The sequence below is a fragment of the Achroia grisella genome, unplaced genomic scaffold, assembly GCF_030625045.1.
Source record: "Achroia grisella isolate CSIRO2021 unplaced genomic scaffold, CSIRO_AGI_Agris_v1 utg146, whole genome shotgun sequence".
In the NCBI taxonomy this organism is placed as follows: Eukaryota; Metazoa; Arthropoda; class Insecta; order Lepidoptera; family Pyralidae; genus Achroia; species Achroia grisella.
The window spans coordinates 2,245,827-2,259,937 of record NW_026712636.1 but is presented as its reverse complement, the minus strand read 5'-3'; the positions used below and the strand labels follow the sequence as shown (position 1 = coordinate 2,259,937).

The following is a 14,111-nucleotide window of genomic DNA, read 5'->3' as shown; positions in this document are numbered from 1 at the left end:
AACCTTAATTTAAAAGCAAAATCGTTTCTTATTAGTTTATTGTAGTAAACTAGTAAATGAATTTAGTTCTACTAATTTTAAAAGTAAATAATATTTTATTTTCTTTATAAACTTGCTCTTTATTGGCTTCAAAGAAAATTACAATAATATTATTACTACCAAATAGTAACTAATATAATTTTCTCTTTATTGTTACAGATATTTTCACTACAATATACAAAATGGAACAAGTAACTAAATATTTAATTATCATCACCTCTTTAATGACTGCAAAGTTAAGATTCACGGAAAGTAAGAATCATGCTGTACCAAATATCACTAGAAATCACTATCCCATACCGTACATCAATATTTGTGATATAATTGGTAGATCATCGAAAATATATTGCTACTGCAACAGCATGGACCCCGACATGACCACGAGAGCTGACTGTTGGATATTCAGCGAAATTAAAGAGGACGACATGATATGGCCGAACTTTTCAACGCAGTCACAACTAGAATACATTACCTTTAATGTACGATCAGAAAATGTCCTAACCTTCATACCAACAAAAGCGATTTCCGCATTGGATAAACTAAAACAGATATCTATACAATTTGGAACTATAAAACGGATACCACCGTACGCTTTTAAAAACTTGCCCAAGCTCCGCCAAATAATTTTGAAGTCTAACAAAATCAACGTATTGGAAAAATATTCGTTCTCCCACATGATGTCGCTATCAAATTTGAGTTTGGACGAGAATGAAATCACAGAATTGAATACCGACGTGTTCTTCGATTTGCCAAACTTGCAGATTTTGGATTTATCCTTCAACAATATAAGTTTGATACACGAAGCTTGTTTTAAGCATTTGAACAATTTGAAAGAATTAAACTTGGACAATAATTATATATCAGTAATTACAAAAGAGATGTTGGAAGGGCTAGAAAATCTTTCGAAATTAAATATTAGATATAATAAACTAACTATGATTGGGAATCTTGCATTTAGTGATTCATCGGGACTGAAAGAGTTGCTAATTGATAATAATGATATAGAATATGTTTCTGAGCGCGCATTCGGTGGTCTATCACAGCTGAGGAAACTCACTTTATCAGGAAATAGACTATCGAAATTTTACGAAGATGTATTGGATGAAGTGAGAAATCTAGTAATTTTGGATCTACGAGCTAATTTGTTGGAAACAATATCGTATGAAGCAATACGAACGGTCGTGGAGAACGATAAATCAGCTTCAATAGCAGTGTATTTGGACGGTAAGTTAATAGCTTTATTGGCACTAATTATGGTTATTGTATTAGACGTAATACTAGTTGTGACTAAGCTCAAAGTATCGACAAACTCAATTTGCTGCACAAAGTGAAATTAGATAAACTATATATTAGTTCGTGAACTAGTGAACTTTGTATTGCCTACAATATGTTTTATAACTTTCAGTCGGAGTATATTATGAAGTAATGATAGCGTTACTGGCAGCTTGTCCACCATTCTTTTTATAAACTTTGTATTTTTGATATATTGGTCATAGGGCTCCCTAAAATATAGTCGAGCGTAGTGATGGCTGGCTCATCCGTCATACTAGTGAACGAGTGCTGCTTGTAGGGACTGGTCTGCTCTTATCACTACGACTGATTTAATCTTATTGTAGATTTTTATTAATAGTCGCTATGCCTATAAATTATATATGTATAAGTAATAGAATTAACTATTTTTATCTTGAACAAATCGTGGCATATTAATTGTAAAACTAGATAAATACGTTATAAGTCATTTTCTTAATTTTAGTCCAGTACTTTCAGGATAGTTTTATATTCGATTCCAAATTCAAAACGTGTATATATACATGCATAGAGTCACTAATGTCACATACATAATAATTTGAATTTAGAATGGCTTGATCATTTGAAATACGTAGTTTTAATTAGATTCCAAATTCAAATTATACATTATACATATACAACAATTTGAATTTGGAATGGATTGATGAAATTGTAGTATCGTTTCCCGCCATTTCATTTTAATTTACCGTATATTTTGGTAGTCTATGATTAGCTGTCGATGCTGTCCTAATGAAAATTAGTATTATGTTTTATACGCAATATTTTTATAAGTAATTTACATAAAAAAACGTTTGAATGATGCATTTATAAAACAAAAAAGGTAGACATAGAACTAGAATTATATATGATAATAAATTATATATGTACATATATTAATTGCAAATAAATAAAATCATAAATAACCCTGGACAATTAACACAACGCTATCTAGTCCCACGGTAAGCAGACCTTGTATTATGGGTAATAGAGAACTGGTATAAATACTTAGATTTTTATGTAAATACATACATAATGTATATAGAGAACACCCAGATCGATACAAACAATCATACTCTTGGATACAAATGTCTGCACCGTGCGAGGAATCGAACCCGCGACCATCGGAAATAAAGCGGTATGCTAAACCGCTAGACCACCGAGGTCATCATATAATATATATTGAGTCCTTTGCAGTAATCTTTGTATAAATCCAACTTAGATAAATCTATAATCTCCTAGATTGGTCTGCTTGAGATAATTAAAGTACGCTTTGTAATTCTGCGTATAACGTATACAAACTTTACTATTAATATAAATGGAGTGTCTAGTTATTGTTGCTTCTAATTCGAATTTCAAATCGAGAGCTAACGTTATTTGTAGAGTAATTAATCACACCCAAATAAACAAGTTAAGAACGCGACGCTCTCCCTACGTAAGCAGAACTGCGAAATTGTTTTACATTAGTCATTCTATCCCACGGCAATTAGGTATTTAGATACACAAGTAGTATAATAGATATGTCTATCGCCCCATCAAAGGGAGACATATATAAAATTCTCGTGTCCAATGTTAGTTACCATACTCCTCCGAAACGGATTGACCGATTTTTATGAAATTTTATATGCATACTAGCTGTCCCGGAAAACGTTGTATTGCCATAAAATAAAAAAAAATCAGGGGCTTGGATGTTGGCCGATTCTCAGTACGCTCACAAAATTTCATGAGAATCGGTCAAGCCGTTTCGGAGGAGTATGGGAACGAAAACTGTGACACGAGAATTTTATATATAAGATTCAGCAGGTCTGAGCACCGGCTATCTATTTTTCAAATCTCTAAGTGATAAGGATTGTTTATCCCTAACATTTTTTTTTTATTGTATAGACGAATTTTTTTTTATAATGTGGCAATAACCAATACAAACAACCCTAATTTTTTACCCATCTACCATCGACCCCTATTTTTTAATAGCGATTTTAATTTATATAGCACAACAATGTCTGAAGTCGGTGTCGGCTAGTATACGTATATAAAGAATAATGCTTAGCAAGTCTGTCACCCCATCAAAGGGAGATAGGTATATAAAATATATACACAAAGAATATCCCAGACCATTTAGCACTCTAGTAACAGCGCTATCAGATGTCTAGTACCTACCCTTAACCTAGGGGAGGTTATGGTTACTTGACAACTTATAGAAATACATTTTAATTTTATAAATATATATAAAATGTTATATATACATAATGTATATAGTAATAGTGCATAGACCTATGCAATCATACCCTTGAATACAAATGTTTATATCGTGCGTGGAATCGTATCCGCGACTATCGGAAGGAAAGCGGTGTGCTGGACCGCTAGACCATCGGGTTTTGTATAATGTTATAAAATGAGTGCACTGTAAATATACGTTATACGCAATAAAAGTAGAAGCGAGAGGCATGTATATATGCAAAATCTCTATATATAATCTGTTGAAAAATTTTGGCTTGCCCACAAAGGCACTAAGTTCTATATTAGAACAAGTATCTAAAGCCACAGTACCAGATTTCATACCAGACATTTTGCGGTGTCAACTCGTTATAAAACAATGTTAATTGCTCTATGGTTGCCACTATTATTATCAATACTACTTATTATGTATAAGTTAGAGACATCACGAATTCGCGGCACATATGCAATAAATCATCTGTGTCCCAACCCTAACCTTATCCGCAATGAGAGAATTTGAGGCTATTACATTAGAGTTAGTGATGAATTCTCTCGCGAATAGTTATGTAAGTTGTAAGACAAATCATTTCCTTGAAAGACCAAAAATACGTATGTAAATTTAATAGAATTAACTGTTTTTACCTTGAGCAAATCGTGGCATATTAATTGTAAAACTAGATAAATAAGTTATAAATCATTTTCTTAATTTTAGTCCAGTGGTTTCAGGATAATTTTATATTCGATTCCAAATTCAAAACGTGTATATATACATGCATAGAGTCACTAATGTCACATACATAATAATTTGAATTTAGAATGGCTTGATCATTTGAAATACGTAGTTTTAATTCGATTCCAAATTCAAATTATACATTATACATACGTACGGCTAATGTCAAATATACAACGATTTGAATTTGGAATGGATTGATGAAATTGTAGTATCGTTTCCCGCCATTTCATTTTAATTTATTGTATATTTTGGTAGTCTATGATTAGCTGTCGATGCTGTCCTAATGAAAATTAGTATCATGTTTTATACGCAATATTTTTATGAGTAATTTACATAAAAAAACGTTTGCATGATGCATTTATAAAACAAAACAGGTAGACATAGAACTAGAATTCTAATGTTATCGTTTTCTTTATTATTGTAGATGCGATTTGCGATTGAAATAAAATAAAATATTACGATTTATCTCCCTTTGACATGTATGAACATTGTCGTATTAAATATATATATCAAAGAACTAGGTTTAGTACATCGATACATCAAATGTTTAAGGAAGTATATTAAAAACATAGTGATTACTCACTCAGTGTCTATAAGCATGAAAAATGGAAATTACATCAGAGTGAATGGCGGCCTTCTATAAATACGATTAATTTACGTTATATGAGGAAATTAAAGAATTTCGCATCAAAGCTCGCTCTAATTGACTTCGTGCGTCATCACAAGTTATTTTTGACAAAAATATAAAAATTATATTATTTTATATATTTACTGCTATCAAAATATCAGTTTTCCCTAGTATAGGACCTTTTAAGCATGTAATAAGATTCTCGTAAGTAGTATCGGGACGACCAAGATTCGCTTGACTCAATACAAATAACAATTGAAGTAAATTTAAGTTGTTATTTTTTTTTGTGTAATATCAAATTATTTTAAAAACGATACATCTGTACAAATAATAATAATAATATCTCAGGACAATTCACACAGCCCCATCTAGTCTCAAGCTAAGCAGAGCTTGTGTTATGGATACTAGATAATTAATATAAATACATACAATTTAGGGTGTCCCTTATATGGATGAAAAAATTTTTTTTTCAGATATCGAAATGCATACCCCTTAATTCTTTTTAAACTACCTAAACTTAATCAAATACAAAATTTTATCTTTATATGTCAACATTAACCCGTGCCGACAGAGGCTTGAATATTTTAAAAATCGTTGTCTTTAACGCTTATCGTTGTGTATGTGTAATAAAATGAAATAAAATGTTTAATAATAATAATCGAAGAGAAAGTTAGAATATAGTATTTATTAATCAAATGAACATCACAAATATTTTCTTTTAAGGGTCTCTTTTTTACAGTCTGGATACAGATTTCTATGCTCTTGTACACAAAAAACTCTTGTACGCAGCAAAAACTGTTTTTGATATTCTTTTGCAGTGACTAAGCCATGGAAATCTTGCATAAGTTTTACAGCTCTTTCAGCTGTATCATTCACGGCCCTCAAAGAAAGAACTCTTGTTTTAGCCTGCAAATAGGTTACATCTTCGTCCCATGCAGAAACGGTTTTCTTTAAGAAGTCTGTATCCATATTTAAACGAGCAAATAAATTTGTGCTCTTGACAGACACAAAATCATTTAATGATTTTCCTGCAACAAAATACAAGATATATTATCAGTTATTAAGATGGATATAAGATATAAAACTATTTTATTTTTAAATTAAATAACTTAATACGGTTTATTTATTACATTTATCAGTCAGGTCAGGTCTAGACCAACCAAATATAAAAATATGATAAACGCGATAAAACCGAATTAAATTAAAATGTGTAACAATAAAAAAAACATACTAAAATAAATGTTATGTATTTCTACTTACCATACAAATAATCAGACATAACTTCTTTCGATGGAATGTATCTTTTTACAGAATCATATAAACTATCTCTTTGTAAGTTCGCTACAATATTCGTCTTAGTTTGTTCATCTACTTCATCATCAAAGAGTGATAAAACAGCTATTTCTTCTGACAAGTACCAAAGATGTTGACTAAACTTGCTCAGGGCAGCTTTGGAGATCTCTTTATTAACAATTTCATATTCCTTAAGACTTTTTAAAAAGCGCAAAGCTTGATTTGGGGCCTTGACTGCCAGACTACATCCAAGCCATGGTTTTACATATATAACTGCAATGAATAAACAAATATCTTGAAGGGCTCTTTTATCCTTGGCGCTAATTTTGAATTGAGATTGCAACAAACATATTTTCAAAGAGTAAATGGCTCTAGCTATCCACCTGGCTTGATGCATTGCTCCAGAAGGTCTTATTTTAATATTTTTCTTTGACGATTTATTTATCCGGAACTCATCACAGCTGAGATCTAGGGCTTCTACTACAGCCTGAAGTATATAGACAGAGTCCCTTATGCTTAATTGACATCTATCTAAAGTGGCAACTAACTTAGGAGTGATGAAATCTTTCCTTCCTCTTTTTGAAGTAGTTACTGAACTTACCATTTGAGATGTTGATGGCAAGGGTTCCTTAAAGCTTTCGTCAGAGCTGGTATTGGGATTGGGATTTTCTTGCGTTTCGATAAAATTTTGTGTAGTTAAAGATGACGATAAACTTTTGGAACATCTTGTCTTTTTTTCTCTTCTTTTTATTTTCTCTGTCTTGTTCTTTTTTCTTTCTCGGCTAACTTTTTATTTACTCCCGCTAAACATCCTAGACGCCCTGGTTCTCTTTGTTTTTGTAAAAATATTTTATCTTCTTCTATTTTTATCCAGTCCAAACATTTGCGTGTGCTATATCGAATAAATTATCTAAATTATTTTGAAAGTCCTCCTCACGACGCTTGTAAACAGCTGGCGTTTTTTTTGAATTTTTTTTTGTAACTCTCTCCAAGCACGGTGAAGATCCACAAGTTTTTTTACACAGTTAGGCACAGGTCTGGCAGGGATTCTAGGTTTTTCCCAGAATATAATACACTCTCGAACGGCAAGATTTGCGCTTACATTAACAGTCAATTTAACTTCGCAAATGTTAAAAAAGCGGACTGCAAGAACTTGACGATTAGACGGTAACTTTGCTCCAGTTATTTGATGGTTCACGTCACCAACTAAGAAAATACTTTTTTTATTGCTTCTTAATTCCACTGCCATTTTTTTAAATATTATTATTATTATAATTTTTTCATAAAAACAATATGTTAATCACAAGAGTTACTGTGAACAAATGGCAAATACGATGGGTGCGCGCCACTAGTTCGGCGTTACTTGTATGAACATGTTTCGATGCAAGTCGGCACGGGTTATCGTTCTCCAAATTATATAAAAATGTATTTTCGAGTGTTTTAGGAACATATGAACAAAACTAAGACCTATGCATTAAAAAATAAAAACTTTGAAAAATAAGGGACACCCTAACATACATACATATTTTTGAAAATACACACATAACATTCATGGAAAACACCCAGATCAATACAAACAAACATACTCATGAATACAAATTTGTACTGTACATGGAATCGAACCTGCGATTATCGGAAGTAAAACGCTATGTTAAACTGCTAGACCTCTAATACCATCAAAAAAACCAAAACCTTGTATAAATACTAACTTCAATCCAAAACGTTTCCAAGATAAACAAAACAAATTTGCAAACAAGAATTGCTCATTTAAAATTATAACATAAAAATAACTCGCCTCTGCGAACTTCTGTGGAAGCGGAAGCAATAAAAAATTATCTGTGGCATATTCAAATATTGGCTTTACTGCAATATAATCCTTTTATTTCTTATGTTTCATAGCTATCGCGCACGTAAATCAACGGCCACGAGGGTCAAATTGTTCCTATATTTTCCAAAGGGACCCTATAAATTTGCCCGTCTGCTTCGCAAAAATAGCTTTTATTTGCAAAAAAAAAACCTCTTTGTTTATTAGGTGTTGCGTGGCTCTATTGTTTGTGTACAGACAGAATCTTAATAATATTATAAACGCGAAAGTTTTTGAGTATGGATGTTTGTTACATTTTCACGCAAAAACTACTGAACGAATCTTGATGAATTTTTATAGTAATATAGCTTATGCATGTATAAGCTATATTACTGTAAAGTCTATATTACTCTCTATATGCAACAGAATAACACGTAAGCTATATGTTTTATAGAAACATATATATTGAAATTTAACGCGCGTAAAACCGCGAGCTCAACTAATTTATAATAATAATAATAAGTATAATAAAAACCAAGAAAAGCTATGTAAATGAAGCAGAATAATAATAAAAGACGTCGTTCTTAACATATGCTGTATTGTAAGAAAATTCCATAAGAAATTCATCATCCTCATAGAATCTTTAAACTCATCCATGCATGGCTACGAGTAAGGCCCGCGTGTTTGGCCCGTAAGTATGAATACGCTGCAAAGCATAAAAACTCAGCAAAAGCTGTAAAAATAAAACATAACAATAACAATAATAAAAAAAGCCGTCATTCTAAACACAACAATAAAAGCTACGTTGTATCTTTCTTTTTGAGAAAAGTTACTAACTTCTGTTTTTCAAAAATCTATATATCTTAACTACCATTATAAAATGGTAAAGTTTGTGAGTTTTAAACTCAGTTCAGGGTAATGCGTTACTACAGATCTGATATTGATAATTATTTTAGTCTTCGATAGCCCATTTATTGTTGAAACACATAACCTATATGTTAATCAATCATCAATAAATGGGCTACCAATAGTAGCGGAGCTGCGTGGAAAAACGAGGACAGAGCGACGCAAACTAAGCTGGGTAGGGTCACCTAATTTATACATTTTTGCAATAACAATAATAAAAAGTTACATGCAGCCGTCATTTTTAACACATGCTGTATTGTAATAAAATTTACCGATACGATATTGAAACCTTCAAGAAAAGAGCTTATTCCTTTTTAAAGGCCGACAACGTACTTGCAATTCTCGGTGTTGCGGGTGCTCATGAGCGGCGGTAATCGCTTACCATCAGGTGAGCCGCATAGTAGTTAGTCCCCTGTTTTATAAAAAAAAAATATTTCGTCATCACATGTATGATTATCATATAACTTTTAAACTCATCCACGCTTGGAGGCCTGCGTGTTTGAATGTATTACCCCCGTAAAAAGAGAGATATATATGTATAATATATACATAATATATGGTATTTTAACTAATGGTAATATTGCTTTATTTGAACATATCCTCTGAATTACAGCATTTAAAAATTTAAGTTAGTTCCGTAAATCATGTTCATGATTTACAAGACCCTATTTAGCAAAGAAAAAAGTTTATTATTTTCTTTATATTAATAAATTAGTTGCATTTTAAGTAGATATTTGTAACTTTGTATAAAATTCACCACTACTCTAAACAAATTTGCATGATTATATAATTATTGTCTTAAGTAAACTGTGATTTACGTCGTTGATGATACATTTGTCTTTCATCTCATCACACATTGTATGTATATATAATATTGTATTACTGTTTGTTAGTTAGTAGTTAGTAAATAAATAATAAAAAAATTGGTATTCTGTAGTCTTGTATTTGTGTACAGTCAGTTCTTATTTATTAATATTCATAGGATTTCTTATTCTTGACTGTTATGTTTTAACGTAGATTGTATTGACGGCCTCTGTGGACACCGCTCTGCTTCCGATGGTCGCGGGTTCGATTTCTTGCACGTGCACATTTTATTTGTATTCATGAGATCAGTCAGGCGGGAGTTGGCCTTCAGCCGCTTCATAACTCCTTCCGCAGGTTTGGAGTGTCATCTGCACTCGCTCACTATCGTCCGGTGAAGCTGTAAAAGCCAATACCTACCACTGAACAAAAACCACAAGTGCCATTGCCGGAGTCATGAGGTTGCGTTAGCATAACTACCACTACTCTTTAGATGATGTAGGGCAGTTATTTGTCAAATATTATATTGTATGTATTTACAAAAATAATATATCTATATATTCGTGTCAGTTGACCGGTACCCTTAACACAAGCTCTCCAGGGTTATAATTATAACATAAAATTTCATTAAGATTTCATCGGTCATTTAGTTGTGAAAGGAGACAAACAGACAGCAAACTTCCGCATTTATAACATCTTAATGTATATATATATAATTTTCTAATCGAAATATAATTATTTCTACATACATACTAGATAATATTAAAAAAACAAGAATAAAAATATTAACTATAATATTATAATCTAAACTTTTAAATATCCGATTTAAATTTTCTTTTATTGTTAAAAATAACAACGGTTACTGTTTGCTACAATAACCGTTTTCGTATAAAATTGTATTTTAACAACATAAATATTTCGCCACGGGTCTAGTTGTGCCGTGTTGTTATTTTTATTTTCCCGGAAGTTTGTCGTACTGTACAGAATGCAGTGTTACCAACATTCACACAATATCGTATGACGGTGGAATGCAAACGACCTTATTTAGTCAATGAATTACGTGACATATCTGTAACCTTGTAAACTATTGTTTACCTTCTTTCTTTGTAGTCTTCTTTATCTTTTTATCTCTTTGTTTGTTTCCAAAGTGTGTTCTTATACATTGAGTATTTTGCAAATATATATTGTTTTTATTCTTAGATTTATTTAGGGACTTTTATCATAATATGATACGTTGGGGCTAGCATTATTATATTAGTAATAACTAATCGTTTAATGTACAGTGAAAACAAAAAAAATTCTAGCGATGATACAGGATCAGTATTTCAGGTTATACCTATTTCAGATACCAGCTCCTCACAGCTAATCGATTATAATAATAAATTTAAGCATCTTATTATAAAAAAATACTACATGTATTGTTGCCATAATGTTTGTGAGGAAAAATAAATAAATCATATTATATTATTATAATTATCAGATAATATACCGTGGTACACACCAATATCAAGCCGATTCAGTTTAATTCTTTTACATGCAATTCCCTTTTAAAGGCGTCTCGGACATACTCCATTTTGATGCATTATATTTATAATAAAAAAATAGAATTAAAGAAAAAAAATTACAGTATGACCCGTAACTCTAGCTTATATCCAATAATATCGAGAATATAGGCATAAAATGAATAAATAAATAATGATGATAATATTTGTGGATCAATATCTTAAATTAAGTGAATAATAACAAGCTGTGTAAATAAACTGTTGTAATATAACTTTATTAATAAGTCTGGAACGTTTAAATAAACCCTACATTATTCATTTCTCAAGTATTCGATTTGATAATTAGAAGTGGCACTTAAGAAAATTTTAATCCACAATTCATTCTATCAAATTAATTCACTGTTATAACTAATTCTTTTTCTGTAAGTAGTGAAATTTATACAATTCTGAATCTATATTGTAATGCTTTTAGATTCATTTTAATTTCTTGTTCAGAAGTTCGAAATAATGAAATTGCATCAAGAGTTTTTAATTCCTTATGATAATTCGACACACGTGAATGAATATTACAATTATATCTACAGCTACCGAATTAATTGTTATTTATATAGTATACTATTAAATCCGTTAGTTAGTTGATTAAAAGTCTGGATGCAAAGAATTGATTGAATTTATATAGGCATAAAATGAATAAATAAATGATACTGATAATATTTCAGGACAATTTCGCACAAATACATCTATCCCAAGCTAATAACTACCTATTCATAACACAAGCTCTGTTGTGTTATGAATAGGTACTAGACAATTGATACAAATACATACTTTTATACATTTTTATACATACTTAATATACATAGAAAACACCCAGACCGATACATATAATTATACATATTATGTATTTAACACACGCGCATAGAAGTCTAGTCTTTGACAATAGAACCTTAATAATGTTCAAACTTATAATTTAAATTAATTATAGTCAACTTTCGACTATTGAGCGATTACTAGTTAATAAAAATTGTAATTTTCTAATAATTATTCATTTCCATCCCTGATTTAATGATTTAAATTACAGATTAAATTGATGTATTGAAAATTATACTATTGTCTAGTATAATTAGCATGAAATGCTTGGACACAATGTTCCCATTAAACAGCATTCCTTTGAGCATTTAACATATATGTATTATATATTATATATAACATAATTATCCCTGTTGTTTCAGATAACCCTCTCCACTGCGATTGCCGGTTATCTTGGGTATATTTATTAAGAAACGAGACCAAACACAACGCTCTAATAAACGCACTCGACAAAATATCATGTATCATGGAACCCAACGGGCACGAAGGGGAAAATATAAAAGTGTACAACAAGAATTTATTGCCAGACGACAGTTACGACTATTATGACATTAACAACAATGATTACAACAATTTTATTAAACCGACAACAAACGATGGTCAGAAATTAATTAATATACCGATAGAAACACTTCCCTGTCCGAAAGAAATAATGAAATCAATCGAAGAAACTTACGGGCATCCGGTCCAGAATGAGATTAAGGTAAAAGCATTCTCTGTAGCCAGTACGACCGGGCCAAACTTAATAATTATTGTGTTGTTTGGCAAATTGTTGTATTAACTAAGTTGTAAGTTAATTTTGTTGTTGTAAAAAAATAAAAGTATATTTGTGATATTAGATGTTAAATGTTAAATATATCATAATTCTAGTTCTTATATTCTTTTGTGATTTAATGAGAATTGTTTGTTATTTGATAATTTAGGACCATATAATATGTATCATATTATTATAATAGGTACCAATTTTGATGACTCATTTGGGCCCGTAGTCCCACGTGGCAATGCTCGGCAAAAACGCCATATAGAAGAAGACAAAAACCTCCCTTTATAACAGTTTTTACATGGAATGGTACTAAACAGTCTGTACTCGGATGAACTACGGATGTTAACTTACCCGACGTCATTCAATATTAACGATTTTCAATAGAATTGCAAAAATATTCGTCAAAATAGAAAGAATAGTCTTTCTTATATTTAGGTCATTGCACTGTTGAATCGTTATTTTTTTTAGAACAAAATATTTTTTTTAGTATGCCTGTATTTGCCAATACGTTTTGTTTTAAGTAATATCCAGTTTAAAAAAGGGAAGGTTTTTGCTTGTGGATCAATATCTTAAATTAAGTGAATAATAACAAGCTGTGTAAATAAACTGTTGTAATATAACTTTATTAATAAGTCTGGAACGTTTAAATAAACCCTACATTGTTCATTTCTCAAGTATTCGATTTGATAATTAGAAGTGGCACTTAAGAAAATTTTAATCCACAATTCATTCTATCAAATTAATTCACTGTTATAACTAATTCTTTTTCTATAAGTAGTGAAATTTATACAATTCTGAATCTATATTGTAATGCTTTAAGATTCATTTTAATTTCTTGTTCAGAAGTTCGAAATAATGAAATTGCATCAAGAGTTATGAATTCCTTATGATAATTCCACAGACGTGAATAAATATTACAATTATATCTACAGCTACCGAATTAATTGTTATTTATATAGTATACTATTAAATCCGTTAGTTAGTTGATTAAAAGTCTGGATGCAAAGAATTGACCTGGTCTGAATCTCGGTCGGAAGAAAATCTTTTGTGTAATTTTATAATTCAGAAGTACTGTTTAAATTTTTTGGGGACGTTACAGAAGTAGAAATTTTTCCTACCATATTAACTTGCCAAGTAGCTTGTTATTTCCGTTGAAAGTTAAGATAAAGCAGTAAAAAACAAAAAATATCCTATTAGGTATGACCTCCTGAATGGCAACTCTTGCAGTATCACAGTATCGTGTGACGACATGATAACGTGATGCCCGTAGTACTGTT

The 14,111-nt window shown here is 30.9% G+C and overlaps 1 protein-coding gene across 1 annotated transcript; it reads left to right on the top strand.

Annotated features, from left to right (window-relative positions):
* The first annotated feature begins 221 nt into the window (after positions 1-221).
* On the top strand, positions 222-12,852 carry LOC131855644 (connectin-like). The gene is made up of 2 exons (XM_059206942.1): positions 222-1,263; positions 12,434-12,852. Exons 1-2 carry the CDS (start codon positions 222-224, stop codon positions 12,850-12,852), a joined length of 1,461 nt encoding a protein of 486 aa, XP_059062925.1.
* The last annotated feature ends 1,259 nt before the right edge of the window (positions 12,853-14,111 follow it).

Bases quoted from the DNA above. Each gene is read 5' to 3' on its own strand.
- LOC131855644 (XM_059206942.1), top strand. From the start codon at position 222: ATGGAACAAGTAACTAAATATTTAATTATCATCACCTCTTTAATGACT. The intron at 1,264-12,433 runs GTAAGTTAATAG...CTGTTGTTTCAG, and splicing joins AATAGCAGTGTATTTGGACG to ATAACCCTCTCCACTGCGAT.